The 24,925-nt window shown below is 45.2% G+C and overlaps 1 protein-coding gene across 1 annotated transcript in view; it reads left to right on the top strand.

Moving 5' to 3' along the window:
* The window catches only part of LOC119463028 (CD63 antigen), a 46,404-nt gene extending 21,951 nt beyond the window's left edge, over positions 1–24,453 (top strand). The window contains exons 6-7 of the mRNA XM_037724105.2: positions 5,122–5,205; positions 23,501–24,453. Of these exons, the coding sequence (XP_037580033.1) occupies positions 5,122–5,205; positions 23,501–23,563 (147 nt within the window). The 3' untranslated portion in view covers positions 23,564–24,453. The remainder of the gene's footprint in view (positions 1–5,121; positions 5,206–23,500) is intronic.
* The last annotated feature ends 472 nt before the right edge of the window (positions 24,454–24,925 follow it).

Below are 24,925 nucleotides of genomic sequence, written 5' to 3'. Positions count from 1 at the left end.
ATTGCAGTCAACGTCATGTTGCCGCTGTACACCGATGACAGTGTCATCAGTGCTCGCGTCAACTCCGAGCTCGTTGGCTGTGTAGGAGCTGGCTCTTCGTTCTCGGTGTCGGTGTCTCCGTAACTTGACGAATGATTTCGTCATCGGTCAACTCCGCACATAGCTCGAGGTCTTTGTCAGCGTCGGCGAAGCCCTCAAAGGTTATCCCGGCTGGAATCGACACGCCGGCAGCGCGCAGATCGTCGAAGGCAACGTCCGCAGATGGCAGTTCGTCACTTCGTCAGTTCGTCCACGGAGGGCAGTTCGCGGATGGCAGTTCGTTCAAAGGCGCGGACGAAGACGAAGGAGCAGTCAGTGCCATCGCTGTAAACGGCGAATCCGCTCGACGAAAAGCGCAGCACGAAACAGCTAGGAACTCGGTGGATGCTGAAGGTCGGGAAACATGATCACTGAAGATAGCGCGCAGCAGCAAACGATCAACCGCAGACACGACCGCAGAGCTGGCAGAGCTGACAAAACAACACGTGAACGAACACAGTGAGGTTTGGCTTGGCTAAGCTACGGCTGGCAACGGATTGACACGTGCGGTTTCGAGGTTACGGCAGCCGCGGCGCGGTGCTGCTGGCCACACCTGCGATGCGAGTATGGTGGGTTCGAGAATATAAAAAACCAAAATGGCGGCGTCGGTGGTGACTTTGGGTCGGCGGTTAACAGTAAAAAGTCCGGGAAATCGGATGGCGAAGGCTATAAGCGTCCGGAATTTCGGACTTTTTAATACATTGACTCTATGGGGAACTTGACGGTGCCACAGATGAGTCCGGGAAATCAGGCATGTCCGGAATTTCGGGCGTCCGGGAAATCGGACGTCGACTGTACTAATTTCGGATGATGCAAATTTTTGAGCTGTCCTGAGAGATTTGTATAATCAAGATTCTACTGTATCTGGATATGTGTTGTGCCCTTGTTCCATTACTGTCATTACCATAGTGTGTGGGAAAAAAAAAACAGCTGAAAGCAGCAGTTTATCATTTAAAGGTCCTCAGTTGGCAGTACTTAGTTGTGAACACCATTAAATGCATGCATTAAACAGTGCAAGTAAGCCCCTGCCCCCCCCCCCCCCCCTCCCCTCCTTCGCTGGACTTCACACAACCGAATGGTTTCAACACAATCTTGCAAAGTTGCAACTTTGATTTTAACTTATGAAAGGCACCAGGGCTGTAGTAATTGATGTTCTATCATATGCGCGGCTTTTAGTGTTAGAAATGCGAGAAAGTCCAAACCTGCACTGTAGCTCAGGAAACAGTGACCAAGAAAATTAACTAAATAAAATAAAAGCTTGACTTCGGTGTGCGATGTTCTTTTTTTAGAATTTTATTTGTTCATTCACGAAAATAAAAGCACAGTAACAGGATGTACAGAAGGTCCCAAAGCTTAGCTATGGGCTTGAGGAGTTCGTGTGCGCGATGGGCTCAATCGCTGAATCCGAGGGATCGATGTGCGAAATGCTTAAGCAGGTATCTGAGGAACCCATGCACAATGTGCTCGATCGCTGAATCCGAGGGGCTGATGTGCGAAATGCTTAACCGCGTGTCACTCACCCCATGAATGAGGCGCCAACACCGGGCCAAATTCCAAAGCCGACTTATCAGCTTCGGAAAATAACCCCACGAATCCTGGCTGCAGGGACCGTATTTCGATGGAGGCGAAATGCAAAAACGCTCGTGTGCTTGCATTGTAGTGCGCATTAAAGAACCCCAGGTGGTCAAAATGAATCCGGAGTCCTCCACTGCGGCGTGCCTCATAATCGGAACTGGTTTTGGCATGTAAAACTCCAGAAAGAAGCCCACGAAAGCAAGGACAATTAATAAGGGGCCCTCTGGTGCGCCAGCGAACGCCGGTTGTGGTCCAAAGACCGAGTCAGAGTTATCAAAACACAACTAAATGAATTCAAATAAGGCAGTTACATACACACGTGCACACTTAGGCTAGGCACAACACAATGCAATTCAGATGGGTGTCAACAAAACTCTGGAAAATAATTAACAAGCACTAAGAGTCCAACACTTCCAATACATATGAATAGGAACACAGTGTCCGCTCGTCACCCCTGCTGGTCCTGAGCCGGACGATCTCGGCGTAGCTCGAGGCAAATCTCGAAGAAACTTCTTCCGGAAATGCGGGCGCTCGAGGAACTTGTCGACTAGCCTGCCGGGGAATCCCCTTCTTCTGCAGATGGTAGTCTTCACGTCAAAGCTCTTCACCGGCGCGGTCTGATCCCGCTTCCGATTCCTGCATGGCGCTTTCATAGCCTTCGCCGGCGTTTCTTGAACTTTCTATCAGTGTCGTGCTCCCATAGCACGAACAAAGCCTGGGAATCTTCTAGACGTCTTGCGTTTTTGCCGTGGCTGCGGAAACATCTCCGAGGGGGGTGGTGACTCATCCATTGGCACACACTCGGGCTTCTCCCTCTTTCTCGAAACTCGCCGTTTGTCAGGATCTGAGATAGGGTTTCGGCACGCCCTCTCTCTCTCTCTTTCGATACTGTCGCCTTCACGTATCTTGTGGAAGCTTCTAGACTCCGTTGATCGTGTCGGCAGTCTGTGGATTATGCGCTCTCTCTCTCTGTCGAAGCTCCCACGGGGCCGTCCTTCTCCTTTGTTGCTCCTTTGTTGACGCGACGCGTGCTTTGATTATGCACTCTTTTGTGACACCGCGCGTCCAAGTAGTCTGCGCTCGATGTTCATCAGATTCCAATGCGCTGATGTGCGAAATGGCGCGGTTAATCGGAGACTCCAGAACGACCTTCAATCATTTGCTTTTTTCTGCACTTGTTTCTTTATAGAGGAGATGTTCGAAGCGACAGATTTGGAGATGGAGAAATGTGCTTTCTGACGAGATCAAGATGGTCGAGCTCGGTTGCGCCGTTCGAGAGATATTGTGGCTTGAAAAACGCTGTTCTTTCGTGATTTCCGCGAAATTTTTTGCCACCTTGGCTGATAAAACAAATTTTTTATAGCACTTCTACGTGGTTTTCAGTGATATTTTGGGATCAGATACTGAAAATGTGATTTTCAAAAAATAATTTTCCTAACCATTTCTCGCAACTCGAAAGCTGCGTCCCTCCCTTAACCCCACAAAGCCCGAATGCCATTCCACATCAAAGAAAATTAAAACAGCTTATTCTCGTTTATTTACGGCTATAGGGCAGTATATGGGTACAAAGAAAACAATGAAACAAACATTGGGTACACATTAATTAGTATGGTAATTGATTTGCAGAACAATCCACAACTGAGAACTCCCTCCGGTATATCAAAAGCACGTGTATGGGCCCTGCATAGGGTTTCCAGTGCTTAAATCAGTTTTAGGTGCCAAAATCGGCGTATCAAAAATGATACATTGGGCTTTGTGGGGTTAAACTGTGCTCTTGTAGTCTTACATTGAGGCATTGGCCAGTTTGCCCTACATACGAAAGTCTACATGAAAGGGGAACGTTATACACAATGTGGAAAAAATGCATGCCGCTCACCATTGTGCTGCGCACCCCATACAGCACCCCTTTGTCGGATCACCCTACTCATCGCTGGCTTTAGGCGCCTGTATTCCTTCCTCCCGTCCAATACACAAGTCAACTGTGCCGATGTTACAGTGGAAGGTAGATGGGTGAAGGGCTAGCGATGCAACAAAGGTGTGCCATGTGTGGTGCGAGGCACAAAGGTGGTGTGGCGAAGATGTGCTGTGCAGTTTATTTTAAAGAATTTTGCATGTTTTCCTTTCGGTACGCACATACAGTAGGCATATTTAATTGCTGTAATCTCTAATGCATGGGAGCTTTGAGTAAGCGGCTTATTTCCACTTAGAACACAAACGTTGACGGTGCATTAACTGCTCACTGTTATATCTGACACATTGTTAAAACCAGTATCGCTATAAGCGGGTTCGACTGTAACAGCACACTTCTTGTTCAATGAGCAACGGCTTGCGCACAGCGGCATAACACACATCCATTCTTTGTTCTATTTTCTCGTACGTCATCACTCATTGCTTACATCTAGTGCGAGCTGCTTCTTTAATATTTCTCTACATTTGCTTCTTGACTATTGGACGCAAAAGTTCATTTTTGCACAAAGGGTTTGGCATTGACTGCGATAGCAAGGTATTGGAATACACTAGAACCTTGTTGATACAATCCCGTTTCATACGATTTGTTGGTGCCAACATTTGCCATCGAGAACACGAAGCACCCAGTACAGTTACTTTCTACCGGTTGATAGGTTCCCGGAAAACGTTTATCTTTTGCTATCAACATTCAGTACACTGCCAAACTGCGATCGTATCATGCGTTTTTCTGCGGCTAGATCCCATGTGAACAAGAAAAGGCGCGAGGCACGTGCGATTGAGAGCTGTAATTGCCTGCCGTGGCACCTTCCCCGCAGTACTCCCCTGCCCATGTCATGTGAAAACGCTGGCACGCAGTTTCCTCTTCTGGTACCAGCAAATCTCGCGTGTTGTTGCACTTCGAATTCAGCTATCGCTGCCAACCCATTTGTGACTAGCATCTTCACCTATCTGTTTGACAGCGTGTGGCATAGTGCTGTTTGGAAGCATACTGCACGCTATAATACACGATTGCTCTGGCGGTGACGTAGCATCGCCCATCGGTATTTATTAAAATACAGTGGAATCTCTTTGATACAATTCTGCATAATGTTTTTCGGGACAATACATTTTTTTCTTTCTTTTCCTGATAAGATTTTTGGATGATAGGCTTTATTTTCCGTTCCCATGAAGATCGTGTCAACGAGATTCCATTGTAGTCTAGTTTCAATTTCAAATGCCTTTCTCAACTTCGACAAAACGTTTCAGGCCCCCTTAAGCCCCACAATTTCATGCAATTTTCCATACTTTGAGTGAGTCACTGCTGGTCCTTCTGCCCTATGGCTCATAATGGTTGATTTTTTTTTTTTTTTTTTTTTGTACTGGTGCCATAACCTGCCTCTGAGTGCTTGACAGGAAGCAGTGATTTCAGTGCTACATAGTGCATATAAGAACCTTCGTTTGCAGCCATTTTATTAAGTACTGCAACTAAACTGTTATTTTGTTTTACTGCTTTATTTTCAGAACTGTTGTGATGTGCTTCTGGAGAAGTTTAATGAGAAGATTGTGTATGTTGGAGTGACTGGCATCATCATCTGCTTCATTGAGGTAAGAACTGTCATCCTTTCTAATTGCCACTTGTAACATAAGTGTGCGGAAAAACATCAGTAACACACCTGTGTAATGTTTTACACTATCAGCCACAAAGATATATTATTACTATAATCAAGCCCTGGTACTACCTGAGTGTAGCGAATTATGCTTTACATCGAACACTCGAGACATTTTCTAGTAGTATTCATGTAAAATAAATCCTGCACCTTTTCAGTGTTACTGATATACCAGTGCGTTCCTGCCATGTTCCTTTTGACATTCCTTTTGTCAGATAGGAATGTGAGGACCACACCAAGGGAGCATTTGCCACTGTCATTTTTTTTTTATTTCTGCACGACCAAAAATAAACAGTTGTGTTCATTTTATATATCCGAGAAAAATAACCCGACGCTGGGGTTACGTCGCATTGGAAAAGACCCGACACTGAAAGGATTAAAGCAAACTGGACATTGGATATATTGTACTCTGGGTGCCTAAGACTTTCACCTTAAAACCGTCTGCTGTGGGCCCCCCCCCTTTTCTTTTTGTGTGATTTCCAAGTGCGTTTTCTTTCTCTCATCATACAGCTTATTATTTTGACAGTAAGTTTTGAAGTAACCGGTTAGGGTACGATACACAACCTGATAGAGAGCTTGATCCTACTTGTCTTCTGCATTACAGTAAAACTTCATTGATTCGAAAAATCGGATAATTTGGACACGTCCTCTGACCCCGGCAGGTGCATACATTATTTAATGCAATCAAACGCTCGTTAATTCGGACGTATATGGATGCACATCGGTTAATTCAGACAACTCTTGGAGCTTGGCGAGTGCTGAGCGCCGCAAATGTGCGATGCAGAAGAGCAAAAACAGCGCTAGCGTCCAACTAACTTAACGTATATGTGAATGACAGCAATGCTAGAATGCTTCGTGCCCATTTGTGCCTTTAAAGCCTTTATTCTTACTTTTACCACCACGCATAACACCGCGTTGGCCGCGCAGTCTTTGTAACTGCATAGGTGCCATCCGTGATCGCGTCGATAGCCTCAGTTTCGTCCGCAGCGGTTGTGGCAAACAGTAGTTTCGTTTTGAATTGGTGCGCGGGTTGGCCGCGAGCCTTCACAACTGCGTAGTCGCCATTCACGATCGCGTCGATAGCGGCTGCAGTATTGTCCGTAGTTGTTGTGACAAAGGGTAGTTCCGTTTTGACTCGGTGCATGTGTCGGCCACGTGCCTTCAAAACTGCGTAATCGCCATCCATGATCGCGTCGATTAGCCGCCGCGGTGTCGTCCGCAATGGCAGCAAATGGTAGTTTCGTTGACTCGGTTCAAAGCTGTCTAGGATGAGCACCGGCTACATTGGGATGGATGGGTGACCTGTTGGTGACCAGCTCACTGGCAAAAAAAAAAAAATCGTCGTGCGCGCCGTAGTGAAAACCGTGTCTCAGATGAAGATGCACACCATGGCCGCACTGCGAGAACTAATCAGTCGCAAGATGAGAATTGCAGCTTCCGCACTGCTTTTGAGCAAAATAGACAGGATTTGCTCATTCAGTAAATAAGTGTGTTGATGTAGTAAGCATTTGTTTGTTTTTTGATACCCTCGATAATTCGACATTCGTTTGATTCGGACATTTTTATCGGTCCCGTGAAATTCGAAATAACAAGGTTTTACTGTACTTACATTTGCTGCTGCGAGTCTGTACACCATGCGGTGTTACAGGTCTATCGTGTAGCTTTTCCCTACCTATGCATGACATCGGCCTATTCATGTCCTCAGTAGGACGAAGGCCTCCCCCAGCAATCTCCAATTACCCCTGCCTTGTTTTCCCATGTTCGCCTGCAAATTCCATGTTACGCCTGCAAATTTGCTAATTTCATCACTCCACCTAATTCTCTGCCGTTCTCGACAGAACTTCCCTTATCTTGGCACCCATTCTGTAACTATTTGACGAGAAATTGCCGCTGAATTTTGCTGTAAAGTCACTGAAATTGTTGCTAGTACTTTTCAGTAAACTTTAGGTATTGTAGGTCTTATTGGAACACTATAGTGTACACTAGCATGACTTCAATCATTTACCAAGACGTGTCGCGTTGGCCGGGTGAGTGGGGAATAAAGTTTACCAGCAGTGTGTAGTCTTTTAATTTACTGTTACGCTTTCTGTATTTACTCGATTCTAATGCGCCCTCGATTGTAACGCGCACTCGTTTCCTGTGACCAAAAGGCAGAAAAAAAAATCCTTTACAGTTCCGCGGACCTCATGCTTTCGTACAGAAATACACTGTTCTCTCATTTGGAAAAACAAAGATTTACTCCCAATGCACTAAAGTTGCGATGAATAAAAAGATGTCGCAGTTTCGACCGAAAGGCCAAGCATTTATTGTGATAGCAAATTAGTAGGGATAGGCGAATAGTGAATCTGAGGTTCGAATCAAATAGTTCAAATAGTATATATCACATATTATAGTAAAACCTAGTTAATTTGAATTTCATGGGACCGAAAAAACGTCCAAATTAACCGAATGCCAAATTATCTGGGTATCCAGAAAACAATAAGCAAATGCGTACTACATCAGCACGATTTTATTAGTGTAATGGATGAGCAAATCCTTTTGCTATTTTGCACAAGAACAGTGCGGAAGCTGCAATTTTCGTGACTGATTGGATCTCGCAGCGGCAATTGAGGCCTCGCAACTTCCTTCGCAGCACGGCCGCGGCGCGCACCATCATTTGAGACATGCTTTGCACTACCGCGCGCACATCCCGATTATTTTTTCGCCAGTAAGCTGACTGTCAACAGATCCGCACGTCCATCGCGATGTAGCCGGTGCTCTTCAACCACGACAGCTTCGCACCGACTCAAACCGAAACAACTGTTTGTCGCAGCCGCGGCTGCTATCGACGCGATTATGAGCGTGACTTTGCGGTGCTTAATAAGGCACGCGGCCGACGCATGCACCGAGTCGGAACGAAACTACCGTCAACTGTAACAATTGCAGACGAAATCGTGGTCGCTATCTATGCCATCATGGATGATCGCTACGCAGCTTTTTAGGCATGTGGCCGACGTGCGTATTGAGTCAAAACGAAGCTACGCTTTGCCACAACCGCTGCGGAAGAAACCGCGGCAGCTATCGACGTGATCATGGATGGCGACCATGAAATCCCGCGGCCAATGCGTTATGCGCGACGGTAAACGCAATAAAGGCACAAATAGGCCCGAAGCGTTCCATCGTTATTGTCATTCACGTATGATTTCCGCTGATAACTGTGGCGATGTGGATTCCGCCGCTTCATTTTGGTTGTACCCTAGCGCTGTTTCTGCTCTTTTGCGTCGCTCATTTCTGGCTCTTTAATGCAAAAACCAGCGATATGCACTCCTGCGCCAAAGTGCGCCAAATGGGATTTACTGCGCCATCCTGATACAATCGACGAAAATTGCGCCTAATTGCGCCAAACAGTCTCGGATTTGACGGCGTCTATTGCCGGCAATTTCACCACCGGGGAATTAAAACGTGCTACGTGATGATAGGGTGAGCCTTAGTTGCAACCTTAGTTGCGAACAGGAGACGAAACAACACTAGCGCTTGCATCCCTATTAGGCCACAGCGCCACGCATGGCGCCGACGTGACGTCTGCCTTGCAAGGTGGCTCGACGGCAAAGTGTGGTTTCTGCCAAGGGTCGTGGCTTGAAGGTCCATTGGCAATTCATCTACGGACTTTATCTACTCCAGAGACGCAGCTAGTACAGTAGAACCCTGCTGATACGTTTTTCATGGGACCGTTAAAAAAAACGTATGAGCCGGGAAACGCAAGAGCCGAGAAACAGGAAAAATTGAGAAATGAGAGTAGTGTTGAACTGCACACAATATTATTTTAATTCTTACATGTGAAAAAATGTTGTAGTTTTGCCCGAAAGCCGAAGCATCGATTGCGATTCAGCTATACAAAGTAAGTAGTATAGTAGTTTTATTGTCCGTATAAACTTGTAAACATTTGCTTATTAACTATATTAACAAGCATGGTGTCAGCGTGCACAGGCAAACAAGAACACATCACACTCGATGAGCGCGGACACGCGCTGTCAAACGCTGGCGTGAGGATGTGCCGCAGCAGCAGGGAACGAAGTGACCTTCCTACTGGTGTCTATCGCTTTCACGTAAACTGAGCGCCGAGAACACACAGCATGCCCAAAGCTACGAGCCGCCGACGCACCTACACTACAGTTCACTATACCTACACAGCCTAGACTCTGCCCCCAACGCAGATCGCCTTCAAGATACGGACCGCGTGCCACCGCTCAGTATGCAGTTGATGCCAGAGTACAACGCCACCCACTCTCCCTCCCTCCCCCTAGCCGTTGCCTCGAGCGGGGCGGAAGAAAGCGCGCTTCCTCCCTGCTTTTCTTTCTTGCACGTGCGAGATTTGGCCACGGTTGTCAGCTCCCCTCGCACGCTTTCACTCGCACATACGGCACGCGGCGACGGCGTTATCGCCCTTGGACTTTATGCCGAACATCTATGCGGCAAAACCAATTTTAGCGCCCCAATGCGTGATAGACACCATCTCTAGATAGCAAATATGGATCTCAAAGGGCATGCTTTTGCTGGCGGAAACCGAAAATACATCATAGGTGTCGTCCCCGGCACTTTGGGCAGCCAATCCCATCGTCAAGCCACCAAGCCAAGCGACATGAAAAGTCGAAATGGCCCAGCGCGGGATGGCAGTTCGCAACGCATGATGTGGGAATGGTCCCACATTTGCGACGCAACAGCGGGGTTACCAATGTGTTGGGTCCTATGGGAGCTATGCCGGGACGGGCCGAAAACGGCGCAACAGCCGGGAAAACGCAGCACCCTGGAACGTAACAGTGGGGTTCTACTGTAGCTTGTTTGAAGCACAGCATGACATGTGATTATAATAACTTCATGCCGCCGATGTGTCCATCATATCTGTTTCTTGATATACCGAATGACAACTGGAAAAACTAGCAATATATGAAACTATATCAATTTGTGTCTGTGTGTGTCGCATGCACAGAAGAGCATTTTTTTCTTCACAAGATCTGCAATGAATGGAAATGTTTACCAAGCTTCTTGCAAGAACGTACGAATTATTCAGGTCTTTGAATGTAAATTGCAACTCACTTTTTCGAAATACTTCAGGATGTGAAAAATCAGCTGCTCCCAAATGCCAAATTGCCTGCTCCAAAGTGCTCCAAAATGAAATTTCTGATGCTCCAAAAGTTGCTCCAAATGAGAAGTCTGCAGTAGCATCACTGAAAAATGTGTAGCCTTCAAGATTTATGGTTTGTGTGTGGCAGCCATGACGTGAAGCATAGCCTCGGGATGTCTACCGGCCGTCCGTGGCTTCTGGCTGCCTATTCGGGAGCGCCAAATAATTCGAAAATATTGAATACCTGAATTCAAATCGAAACGAATAACGAATATAGAACTCTATTGAATATTTGACAATACCGAATATTCGCCCATCCCTACAAATCGCTAGACAGCTATACGAAGTTAGGATAGTAGTTTTATCAGCCGTGTAAACTTGTAAATGCTCGCTTACTAACTAAATTAGCAAGCATAGTGTCATGCACGCACAAGCAAACCTGAACGCATCTCATAATGTTGGTTCAAAGGAGAGTGGGTTGCCATGTTTGGGACCACAATTTCTGTTACCTTAAAACCTTTAACATTACTGAAGCTTTGTGCCAACATTACCAATAGGCACAGATGATTTTCCAGCAGATGAATATGTGTTCACCATAACAAGAGCTCATTAGAATGCTTAGTGGGATCTATTCTTCCTTTCTGAGAATAATCAACAGAACTGTATGACCTTTGTCAGTGGGCTGTTCTACATTATTATTTTAGTACTTAGTAAAAAGCTTGTTGAAAAATTCAGGACACGTTATGAGTATGTTAAATGTGAGCCTTGTGCATGAAAACCGTCGCGTCTTCACTAAAATTTGGTGGAAGACTGCCGGATTCAGCTGATTTGGTGGGGCAGTGGTACTGGATAGGACGCTGTGAGTACAACTGGTGTGCTAAGTACTCATTAATGGCATTTGTATTATTGGCTTGATGCAGCCATTGGCAGCACAGACACAGGCAGCCTCACCTTGGTGAACTTTTGCTGCAGATATTGGCTACTTCCTTTAATGACAGCTAAAATGAGGGAGAAGGATTGTTCTGCAGTTTTTAACTGTACACAATAGATGCCTGCATTTAGATATGTTGTGACAAGCTAAAGAAAAGTGGCCAATACAAAACTTAATATTTGCATGCTTCCTATGGTTACTGGTGAACGGTAAAAAACCATTAATGGGAGGATGGAATGCACTGATTGACCAACTGTAATAGGGTTGTGCAAATATTCAAAACATTTACATAACGAATCTAATACTGACCTATTCCATTTGGTCCTCGAATATAATAGCCAATATTCAATTCAATTCTTGACTAGAAGTCACTATTCGAAAATCCGAATACAGTAATCCCTTGTTAGTGACATCACTTTACTCAAAATATTGCTTTATTTGAAATTTTTTCCGGTCCCTACCCAAACGCATGCATTTTAAGCCGCTTTACTCACACGAAGAGCTTGACCCGCTTGGAGCGAAGTGGTGAGTGGAGGCGACCCTTTTGCGCATGCAGTGTCGAATTAATACTGCCAACGAATTAGTCTCATGCAGTCGCAGAACAAGCCCCAAAAGTACCAAACCCACAACTGATGACCGCCTAGTAACGGGTACCAAACGAGTGCCAAGGGCTCCCAGCTATTTCGTGCGTAGCGAACAGAAGCTGTCAAATTCCATGGTGCAGTGCGCCCTGAACAGTTCATCTCTGTCGCAATTGCATCACTGGTGTTCCCCCGTGATAGAATCCACATGAAAATAGTTTTTCTGAAGCTTTGTGGTGTCAGAAAACCGAAAAGTGGCCATAAAGTGCTGAGAAGTGGCCAAAAGACTGCGGGTAGACTTGCGCCGTAGCATTCCATGGGGTGCGCTCGATGAGTAAAGTTTTACCACTCTAAAGAGCACTTCTGGCGCTGAAACGTGCCGAAAAGCACAAAACAAGTGTCCCTCCGATTATAAGTGCCATGTTACACGAGCTACGCTAACAAATTGAGAAGACTCCTTCAGGGAACCTGGTCTAGAAATTTGCTCGCCGCTTGCCATAATCGGCCTGCATCGCAATAAAACAGCGCCCCTAGCTTCGTTGCACTTTGTCGTTGCAAATCGACTGATAAACTTGACAAAAACACAAAAAATCCGAGCGAGTCAGGCTGCCAACATGGCGGGTCAACGCAGGCTGGTGTTTCCTTGGCGATTTTCTCAAGCCGGTCATGCTCAATTCGCGTCATCTGACTTTAAACAAATGGTGTAAATGCGTGGTAGGGTCATTGAATTTTGTTCCTGGACATTTGTCAATCGCGTAAACGCGATGGTGCGCGGGGAACACCGACACTCAAACCGTAGAATTAGCATAGTGTCGTCGACTACGGTGCGCCGAAAAACCCGTTTTGCAAACTTCACGGCTCCACACCTCGGGAAAAAATTGCCCAGTTATCATGCAAAGCCCCTACTGCAAAATCGTTCAGTTCTCACGATCGCACTGCGTACCCACAATGAGTGGCTAATCGTTTTTTGAGCACAACAAACACAACCTCAGACTCGAGCTATGGCATTAGCAGCGCTTTCCAGCGCGATACTCTCGTAGTCTTCCGTGACCTCTTCACCCACCCTCTAAAAGCGGCCACTGGCTTCCCCTCCTCATTCGCTCTCCAGTCTGCAAGCCGTTTGGATGCCAGTCACTCCTCTCACTCGCCTTCATGTCGACTTCTTGACTTCTGCCTCCTCGTTGCCAGTTTCGACGTCGCTGCTCCTTCAAAGCTGCCCTCTTCCGGCCTGCCCTCCCGAGCACAATCTTCCACCAACGGGTGCCCTTCCGCGGTTCCTGCTTCTTGGTCTCCATGACTCCGATCGCTTTTCTTATGCTACACATGAAGCTGATGCCAAGCCCGCCATTGCAACCGTCGCCATCACCAGCGTGCACTGACGAGGAAAGCGAGATGCCCTGATGACATTTTGAAGCTTCCGCCTTCTGCGTCGCCCGCCGCGTTGTCACTTTGGGGCCGACGGCACGTGCATTTGGATCCGTGCTGCAGGCCATGCGATTGTGTGTTATTTGGAGCGCGTTGTTAGGCATGCCTTGCGTGTGCTTTTGCAATCTACAGTGAGAAATGGCTCCGTCAGTCGCCGGGGGAAAGTGTCAACTTGGAGCAGAAAGTTCTCTTGATAAAAGTGGAAAAAGGCGGCCGGCAGAAAACTGACATTGCAAAAGAATTTGGCATACCGCCATTTACTTTATCAACTGTATTGAAAAACAAGGAAAGGGGTATCTCGATTCGAAATACCCCGAAGTGGAAAGTGCACTTCTACAGTGGCTGAAGAACATCGGGAGTGCAAATCTCCCTTACATGGACCTGCACTTACTGCAAAAGCCGAAGCTCTCGCCCTCCAAATGGGCCATAAAGGTTTCAAGTGCAGCAATGGCTGGCTTGAGCAGTTCAAGAAACGACACGGGGTGACCTCGAAGTCGATCGTTGGCGATAGCTCAGCCGTGAACTGTGACACTGTAGATGTATGGTGCCAACATCAGCTCCAAGCTCTACTTGAAAAGTATGAAGACAAGACATGTACAACCTAGTTGAGGGTGGATCTTTTCTCCAAGATGCTACCGAATTGCACGTTCACTACCGCTGATGGATCCTCATCCGGAGGAAAACAGCAAGCAGCGTGTCACGGTGCTGTTGAGTGCCAATGCAACAGGCGAGGACAAACTTCCCTTGTTGATACTGGGGAAGGTGGAGAAGGCACAGTGCTTCTGAAATGCAACTATTCCGAAGGAATGCATCTACAGAAGTAAGAAGCGAGCATGGATTACTGCTATTTTTGAAGACTACGTGTGCCTTCTGGATAGACAGTTTGACGCAAAGAATCGGCAAGTGCTTTTCATATTTTACAATTGTCCGAGCCACAGGAAGATCAACAACCTCAAGGTAATCGCTGTGGAATTTTTACCTGCAAAAACAACCGCAGTACTGCTACTGATGGATCGGGGCATCATTGAGACCACCCGGAAGCTGTGCTGCAAGGCTCTTTTGCAGCGCATGCTCACAGCGTAGGACATCAGCAAGAGGTACAACACTGATTTCCTTGGTGCGATCCATTTGCTGAACTTTTCATGGAAAGAACTCGCCAACGCCAAAAGCGCGCACGCCCGCCCGCAGGGGCTGCTGTATCTTGAAAGCCATCTGCGATGGGGGCACAGTCCCCCTTGCACTGTGCTTGTGCGTGCGTGACACCATGCTTGTTAATGCGCAAAGAGCCGTGGCGATGGACGTGCTTTCGAGCGCTCCCGCATTACGTCATTCTACCCGCACCTCGTGAGGAATGCTGGGATGCGTGGCCGGCGTGGCTTGGTGCGCTGGGCGAAAAATATGAACGGAGCTATTCACGGGGCGCTAGCAACGTTGGAACACGCCCGATGGCGCGACGCGCGCCAGTTTCGCACCGTGACGTCGCGGAGCTCGATGTGCGCACTCACGTTACGTTGGAGTATATCTGCAGCTTGAGGGGAGCGTTCGCCATCTGAGTTGCCTGCCAAACTTCCAGGTAGCCGCACTGTAACCGGTATTTCGTCTCCCGCAACTGCACTATTGACCCTTTTCGCGGAGCAGTTTGCTCTAGAGGAATGAGATGGCACTTTCGGCGGCGCGCCATGCATAGCCTCGGCGCATGCGCACGAATACAAAACCACTACTAATTCTGCCCTGCTACTATGCGATCAGCTGTCGGAAATGCAAGTGGGTCTTCGCTCATGCACTGTGCCCAATTCATGCTGCAAAATGTGTAACGATAAAGGGAAGACGTGTGCGGTAGTTAGCTGCAAAAATAGTGATTCGCATATTAAGGAATGGAATCAACCTGTGTCGCCGCTGCTACATAAGGACTGCCTGTGTTGTCGGCCCTTCGCGATGCACGACTTTCCTCGAGGATAAAAAAGGATAATTCATCCGGCAGCTCTGTATAGCTAACCTCCAAAGAAAGGACTTCAACTTCGCAACGTCGGCACTTAAGAGTGAGTACCGCTCGTTACCAAAGGAAGTAACGCCACTTACTGGCATAGTAAGTTTCTCGCACGTTATTTACACACATCTACCCCTACTCGCACGCAAACTTACACACACCCTATCGCCAACGTATCAATAATAAGTGAATGTGCGCACACTTGAATCAATGTGCTGAAGCGTGAGTGACGGCGACTACACCAAGACACGAATGTTGGAAGCTGAACGTTTCGTGACGGTCCACAGAGTAAGCGACGGACTAGCGATAATACGTCTTTGCTACAAGCTACCACAAAGTACAGAACATTACATTCCAAGTTTTGTGCGCCGCAATAACAAATCTATCGCAGCAGAGCACACCCGCGAGCGTGATTAGGCTGAAAATAAACAATCAGATAGTAGCCTCACCGAGGAACTTAGTATTACTGAGTCAGAAATATGACAAGCCGCTGCTTCAAAATGTTTGCAAATAAAGAACGAGAACAGTGATCCCGATTTAATTCATAAGCGGGAAGTTTGGACAGCTTGGAATACATTTCTAGCCTCGCTTTTAGTACAAGCACCGTATACGCTGCTCGTGCCGTTTGGACAAGGCGTAATGAGCTATGAAAGCACTTAACATGTCCTCTAAAGCTGTGGCCAAAGCTTTGTGTCGTCTACACAGTCAGTCTACGATATGCAGTCGAAACGGAGGTTTGCTTCGCTGCACAGGCATCGCGCGCTTGCATTGTAAACACGGAGGCAACTGATGGCAACTGAGGCAAGCAATGGACTGCGTCACCACAGGATCAAACATGGCAGCGCCCACGGGAGTGCCTGGAAAAGGGTCAATAAGTGATACGGGTATACGTGGAGTGCTATGTGAAAATTAACGGGAGTCTGAAAAGACCGTACTATATCCAGTCCTGCACTATAAGCAGTTACGTTATAAGTGGTCTATAGTGTATCGAATTTCCGCTTATAACAAATTTTTTCACCGTCCCACTCACTTCGCTATAACGAGGGATTACTGTATTTTTAAATAGTTCGCATTTCTCATTTTGTTGACTGTGCTCAATAAAACATAACATTGAAGCAAAAAAAGGATCAATTTCATCCTATCCACAGTGCACGTAAGACTAAAGCACACTGCGCCACTCAGACAGCCAGACTTTTCTGACTAAACACGATCTCTCAAAATGTTCTTTAGACATGATATTTAGCAGTGAGTATTGCTTGGTGTACTATTTCCAGTGTCCTTTCATTGGGTTAAACATGAATACGTATCATTGCAACATACTTCACACAATAGGGGCATTCAAACTAGAGAAAAGGTTTTTTTTTTTTTTTTCTCGCTCTGCCATCGCTGCAGATGGCACTCGTTTGATTTGATCGCGAAGGTATACAGATTTTATTTGGTCCACAAGATCAGTTTCATTAACATTGTATAATAATGCATGACCATGTATGCTCGGAAGAGCCCAGTGTTTGTGAAAAAACTGCTTTTGTTGTTCCTAATGTTTTATTTCTGCTTCTATAAAGCATGCTGTAATGTGCAGTGTGCTGACAAACTTTCTGATGTTGCGAATATCACAATGTTAAGATTAATGTTATTAGTAAGTAGTAAGATTAGTAATTAGATCGTAGTAAGATAGTAATTGGTAGATTAGTAAGAAAGCTGTACATTCGTAAACTATTGGAAAAACATTCAGTATTCCATTCGAATTGCTTGTGGCACTATTCAGTTAATATTTGATTTGTTACAGCACTATTTGCTTTGGTCTCTTAAGTACTATTTGCATATTCTTAATCTGTAATGCCGGTACGGAAACCATGCTGGATGCACCCCGTTTATGCCTGGGGATGTGCTTCTAAAATGCATTAGATTGGTTGGAATAGGAAAACATTGATTGGAAGTGAACTTACGAGTGCTTTTGCGACAGCAAAATGGATGCACTTTGTCTGGGTATCATCACGTCATTTTGTCATCCCTAACAATGTTGCTGATTGTGGCCTATAGTAAATAATGGCAGCCTAGTTGGAGGGCTGTGATGATGGAGTCGAACCTCGTTATAACGAAGTCTCATTGGCCACAAAATTCCCTTCGTTAAGTCCAATATTCGTTATAATCATATACGCTGATATTGGTGGGAAAAAAAATGTGATCACGTCTATGTAAAGTTTCGTAAGCAGGATGCCTCCGACAGGCCAGTGAAAGGTCTCCTGCACAATTGACGGCCCGTCGGCATCTTGCCATGCCGCTACGAGGCACTTGAGCATTAATACCATATTTTTTCATGTATAACCCACACCCCCAATTAAAACAACCAGGGGTAAAATCCGCACGTATAAGGCAAAAATAACTGCACTCAACAGTGCTCAAATATTTCTTATAAAAAGTCTCACAGATGCACAACTCTTCTGTCATATCTTTGGCCAGCAGCTTTGTTCCCACCTTTTCGCTGACACTCATAATCTCCTGTTGCGCTGTAAAGGGCTGCCGCTGAGCATAGCTCTCATGATCATAGTCCTGGTTTGCTGGCATCGCTGGCACTATTCATGAACTAAGACAAAGAATAGGCAAAATGGCAATGTGAAACGATAATAGGTGACTATGAAAAGGGGCAGAGGTGGGCTACCCCAGAAGATAATGACACATTCAACAAGAGCGGACCCTCCTATAGAGCCCAGCGGCCGAATTGACTATAGCACACCAAGCCGCCGGCATTAAAACCTGAACCACACTTCAGTTTCGGTTTTGGGCGCGTACATTTTGAATGCTAGCTGGTATGCATTACGCCGGCTGCGCTGAATGGCGTGCCATTTTTAATTTTCGTTTCTACTACTCAACTGTGCGCGGTCTTGGTGCGGAATAGTTTTATTTAGTAAAAATGATTGGCGAACGATCTTTACAAGCCTCCATTAAATCTGTGCAATGTGCAATTTCATGAAGTAGACTCAAGACTCCTTGGGAAATGAGGAAATGTTTATTTTGCTTCTATATAAACGCTTGTTCTGGGCTTTTTGTGCATTCATCCAATGTTGTGGCACCAGATAAGCATCAGTAGTTGCCCTACGAGCTCCACCAGATGGCACCAGCTGAAAAAAGTAAATTACAAGCATGTGTCATTTTGGTGTTTAGACCTTTAAGGAATGCTGCATCTAGAGGCAAAACTGTGTGAAAGTGGTGAATAGGTGGCATTGCAAACAAAAGCAATTGGCATGTACAGTCTGTTTCTCACTTAAGGGAAGACTCGGAGCGCATTGCAAGGCGCTCCGAGTTTTCCCCTAAGTGTGAAACAGACTGTACATGCATGGTGTAGAAAATAACTGACTCATCCCAAACAATACCATAAAATACCTCATGCATGTTATGTCTACCTCTCTGATTAATCTAGAATTATGTTATCTGCAACAGGCGATATTTAAGTAATTATGGATAACTTGAAAATGATAATCCCGCATTTTGAGGCACCTGCATACATTTTTTTTTTCCCTAACCAATACTGGTTTCAATACATTTTTGGTTTTATTATAGCAGAATACTCATTGAAATAAAGTATGGCCAACCAAATTTTATATTTACTTTGTTATATCCTACAGTTCATTACATCAAGGTTCGACTGTACATATTTATGCATGGTGCCATTAAATGGTGGCTGCTAGCACTAGGTGCAGTCTGTGCAAAAGTGTTCTCGACACGATCACTACTGCACAAGCCAGTGCTTTTGAACTTGTAATTACAGTAGCCAACGATATAAAGGGACTTCATTATGGCATTGCAATAAAGGCCGGTATCGTGGCAACTTAACATTTGGACATTGTGCTATGGCTTGTTCAGGTTTTGTTCAGGTTTCATGTTGCACATAGCTTATATTGTTATCAACAACTGAACTAGTTGCATTGCTTGAGGGAAGGCAATTTGTTGGCGTTGTGAGTAGTGTTTGTCCCCTAAGTCTAATGGGGAAGTGAATTTTGATTGTCAGAACCAAACATTCATTCATATGCAGTGTCAAACTCTTCAAATTGTAAAGCTTTCATTACACATGATTGATTGCCTAAATCTGCTTGCCAAGGAGTTGAAACATATAGATTCGTCGTCTGACCAATGACAGAACTGTGTGCTCCAGCTATCATTCCACTTTATGTTGCTTTTTAGTGTTGCAATTTACCTGATTTCTCTGGACATCTTCACGTAGTATAAAAATGTATTTATAAAATAATTGTTGATAGTCTGTGCTCATATCTAATCTTGTCTCGTCTTTTCGTGCTGTCCCCAAATGTTCTCGTAGATATGTACCGACGAGCTAACTTCTTAACCCTTCAGTAATTTACTAGTATAGCTCAAGTTATTTCTCTTTAGTTTCCCTTTAACAAGCTTTCCAGTGGAGGAACAGCTTTGTCAATTTATGCCAAGAACTGTCCTTTGCATCGTCCTGCTCGAAAACACCATTTTAGCGGAAAATTGTGCCATGCCTGCATTAACTAAAGCATTAGAACAAAAGCGTCCTTCTATTGGTGGTGCCTTCGTAGTAAAACTGAAACCAAAGCGCAGTTATCGTCGTAATCCTGGAAATCAAAGGAGGGGCCACAGACGTGGACATAGCAGATGCTGTTGGTTCTCCCAATCGCTGTTTTCATGCTTTTGTTACACTTCCCTCTGGCTGATGCTTCAGCTTACTGCCACAGCACAGTCCTGCCACAGCACAGGAGCGAGAGCGAAGAGAATGTAAGGCACAAAGTGGAGGAGGAGAGTATGGCGATAGCGTGAGAAGAAACGCGTAGTGCTGGGCAGACGATGGCTACGAGATGGCGCCAGAGTAGCGCGCATCATCTGGGAGGTCTGTTTGTGGCAGCTGCTGTGAATCGTGCCCACGCGTCACCCACGCGCTGCTTCTCAATCTGCCGATTAGCGAGGCAGTCGCACCACACTTCGCTCCGTTTGCAACGTGTCGCACGAGACAGATTGTCCGCGCCATTCAGTATATTGCGAAATGAAAACACGTATAGAGCTGCACTCAAATTTCGCATTAGATAGTATCGTAATGATTGGTGGACCATTTGGTGCTGCAGTTCAGCATTCCTCATGTACGCGTGGCATGGAGCTCGCTCGAGGAGGACGTTGGATCAAAAAGATAGGACGAATGATATCTGGTCACACGTTGTTTAGCATAGTTTTTTACGGTGCGCCACTTCGAAAATATTGTCAGAGTTCCGGCCACAATATCCTATAACACATGTAGCGAACTGCTGAAGTATTTGGTTACCTTCATTGCCCTTGCACGATAGGAAGAGCAGATTCGGTCGTTGTATTTTTTCCTCCCTGCTGCCGTTTTGTAAACGAGCCCCGGGCCACTTCAAGCTGCTTCAAGGCAGCTTTTTGTCCTGGGTTTTTTTCTCTCTGCGAAATAAATGAATCTTGGAATTTAGCTTTCACATGTTCCACGGCACACTTGTGCAGAAGAGGTTGCATGCATTAGAACAAAGCCGTGGACGTCTTCACTGTAACCTTTGTTTAGTCGCACACGTGTTGGGGTGGGGTCTTGTTGACATGCCCTTCATTTCTATGAACTTTTTTCTTGCTCATTTCATGCTTGCAAAACGCAATGCTTCTTGCAGGTCTCAGTGGTAGAAGCAGCACTATAGCGCGATATACGCTCAAGGAATGCCATTGTCTTATAAATTATACTGCGGTAATTTTAGTCCGAGTGCCTTTGATGTGTATAGAGCTGGTTCTGCTATATTGACTGTTTCAGTGAAAGTTGAGACCATATCGGGTATATGGATTTATGTTAGACACTGTGCCAATAGGTCATATGGATGTTCCACCACTGGCTTTCCGTCTGCTGGCAGAGTAAAATGCATTAAAACTATTTCTTTTATTTATATTCTTTTTGGAGGAGGAGGGGGCTGCGTGATCTTCGTCACTTTCCCACTTCAAGTCTGAGAACTTGGTTGGCTTCCGTATTGCTTGAGCTTCTTGTAGGATTTTATTCATAAATTCTTTCTGAGGAGATTCTATCCACCAGGACTGTTCTAGAATTGTGAAGTAATTTTTAAAATATGGCAGCTTGACTAGCCTCACCAACCCAACACACAAAGGCAGCAAGGCGAGTTGCAGAAATTTCAGATACAATTAAAGTACACATATTTCACAATTAACTACAAAAAGAAAAAGAACATTGCTCATTCAAAGCATTTTCAGATAGCATTTTCTTTTTACAGAAGACGTAAAGTTCAGATAGTCTAAGCCTATTTAGTATGGTTGGAAAGACAATATTGCAGCAGTTGAAAACCTGTAATTTGTATGTGGTTAAGGAATACACCAATGGTCTGCGTCTTGTTGAATGAGGCAAGGTTGGGAAGCAAGCTAGCGAAACAGCCTGCCATTTTTAATTCAGATATGATGGCTGTAGATTCATTATCTCAACTTAATACGAGGGTGTGTGTGCATTCTACATAAACCCCCAATGGAATGGAAGACCTTCTTTTTTTTTTGTAACATCACTAAATTAGCCTAAATGACCCTAATGTTAATTGTACAGGACAAGATTTTTTGTACTAGAAATATTTGCCCATACTTCAGTAGCATGCCCTAGACTTTGCTTGTGTATTCAGCGTGATGTGCTAATGAACCAGAATGCAGTGTTTTCACAAATTGGAAAATTTACTGTTGAGCCTTTGCGATTGGTGCACACGAACATAAATTTGTTGCAGAAAGGAAACATTTATTCCATTTCATATATATAAGGAATTACTGTGCGAGTATGTAGTATATTTCATTTCGCGAGTTTTTGGCTAATACAATGTCTTCAGCATATGTTTCTGCAAAACCAAACTCGCTTCATCCACGTAAGTTATGTATTTGACAAAACTGATGGCTCTCTTGATGTCATTTGTCAGATTCTTGATTGAATGGCAGCGCTTACTGAGACATAGACGAGCATTAAAACAGGTGCATGTCCTTAGTAGTGAAAAACGATGGGACCGACAGACTCCTTAGTGTTCAGACACACTTGTGGGTGCATCGCAACCATCCCTCATAGCCTCTTAGGCTTAGCATTGCTGCGAGTAATGCAACTATGGATTTCAGCATAGTGCAGCATTATTTTTGCACTATGTAATGTATTTAATACATTAGTTTCATGCCTATATGGCACATTGTTTTTTTTTTTTTTTTCATACACATTTTTGGTTATTGGGAATGTAGCTGCAGACCATGGGTTTTGCATGTTCGTGTGGTTGTCTCGTGCTGATGCACTGTGCTGTTCAATACTGTGGCGATTTGCACCTTCTAAGGTAGACTTTTAGATTAAAGGCATCTTGCAGAACTATGAAGAATGAAAATTTCAGGCTGTTACTGCAGTAGCACCTTACACATTTACACACCTTACACACTTACATTTCCAAGTTTTTGTGGCTGTACAGTCTGGGCATTCAAGTAGGGAATGTTCAACCGATTTCTGTTCAAAGATTTCACATGTTACTCGAGCACTATCATGGATGCATATTGCTGTCTGCACTGTCATCTTGATGCTATTTATGAGACGCAAGAGCATAGCAATATTGGGATTTATAATTCCAGTTCTGAATATTAATGAGGATCATAATGAGGCATGACTATTTCACAGCACAAGGAGGATGCGTGCTTACGGTACTCTGGAAGTTTTTTTAATACCAATTAGCTATTAATGTTTTCCACATCTGTTAACTAGAAAACTATTCCTCCACAGGAGGGTCTGAAATTAAGCGTTCAAAATCTTTTTTTTAGAGGCCCTAGTTACTTTATTGCGCTGTGCTGTGCTTGAATATATCAAACAGGAAATCTGAAAAATGTTATACTAATGCCAGTATTATCTTTTAATACACATTGCTGTACATCGCACATAAAAACTAGATTGTCAAGCTTCATACTAATGCTAACATGGCTGGCTAACCAGTCATGTTGTTCTTTTCATTTTCTAGATGTCGAAATTGTTCATCCATAGCTTATATCGCTCAGCTGGAGCAGAATCTACCTACATTCTCAGAGAAATGCAGACTACATTTTGTGCAACTGTGCCTTTTATGGTCTTGTGTATATTTTTATCTTTTTTAGTTTAGCCGATTTACTGCAGAGGCTTATTGCAGACTTGCTAGCGTGCTGCAAGTAAACTGCTGGGCACTTATGGATGTCTTTATTTTACAGGTTGTCGGCATTGTTTTTGGCTGCTGCTTGGCCAAAGCTATCAGGAAATACGAGGTGGTGTAGGACAACATTCTACGACTGTTTTCTTCTGGTGATGTCTTATTCTGCCAGTCTGTCATCAGGTTCAGTGCTATCCTCGTTAAGCCGATCTGCACACTTCAAGGTGTAAAATATGCTCTGTGTAGCTGGTGCCAAAACGAAACGGAGTTGTCCACTAGTGCTGCAAACGTTAATTTCCCAATTCTAAAGAAAAATCACTTGGATACATTCCGTGCCTTACGAACCCAGGACAAATTTTAAAAACCACCATGTGCAGAGTGTACATAAAATCAATGTTGGCATAGGGACTGAATGTAACCACCAGTGGCGAAGGTTGGCCTCATGGGTGCCTGTTAACCACGATCAATGTTCATTGCCCAAACTTTAGGCAGCCACACTTACTTGGCAGGTATGATCTTAGCGTTTCCTTACTAGGGCTAAATGTAGGTTTTTGGTGTCTTCTCTTGAGATAGTTGCAGTGTGATGCTTCTTTATGGACATTTATGCTTTCTACCTGGGATTTCAAATGCCACACCAGTGTTGTGTTCCACCACTACTCGTGGTTGGATGGTTAGGCGGCATTGTAGTTCCATTTACCGTTGTGTGGCAGATGCTGTGTACTTATGACATATTACCCAATCTGTACAGAAAATGTTTACTTTAGTAAGCTACTTCACATTTTGGTGAGGATGTGTTCTCTTCACGTAGTTACCGGTATGATTTTTTCTTTTTAATTTTGTGCTAGGCTTGGCAGTTGGTCTGTGCAGTTGCCTTTTATTTCACATGAACCCAGCAGTAGTTGAAAGTAGTATGTATTGTTGCTATACTATACGTTATTTAACTGTGTCTAATAAAACAATGTAATGACTGATGTTTGCGCTTTCAAGTGGAGTAAAGCCATTGAATGTTTGTGATCCTTTTGTGACTGTGTTCTTGCCAGAAATGGTGGAAACTGCGGTGTGCACGCTGTTCATGATGTAGTGCGTTATCACTTGGACTAGATGTCGCGCGTTCTGCACGTCGAGATGACATGTCCACGTCGTTCGCAATGTGCCGTACAACATTGTGCATCACCGCAGATTTCCATAAATCATTTCGGCTTCGCACACACACGTGGACCGCTGGCAGCGAGTGACGTGCGCACACCCCCTTCAGCTCTTTGAGCAACAATGCCGGATTGTTGGTCGTTCCCCGAAGCGTCGCCGCTCGACAACTGCGTAGTCGCAGGATGGGGGGAGCAAAACAAAGGGTCGCCGTCACGATTCTCGGCGGCCGCCGCGCGTCGCAGGTGCGCGCCGCAGCTCCAAGGGCACGCTGGTCACCCGGACGGCGGCCGTTGCATGCGCGCCGGCTGACGGCTTGATGGATGATGCCGAGCGCGGGAAT

Source organism: Dermacentor silvarum, chromosome 1 (assembly GCF_013339745.2).
Source record: "Dermacentor silvarum isolate Dsil-2018 chromosome 1, BIME_Dsil_1.4, whole genome shotgun sequence".
NCBI lineage: Eukaryota > Metazoa > Arthropoda > Arachnida > Ixodida > Ixodidae > Dermacentor > Dermacentor silvarum.
This window is presented reverse-complemented; position numbering and strand designations above follow the sequence as displayed.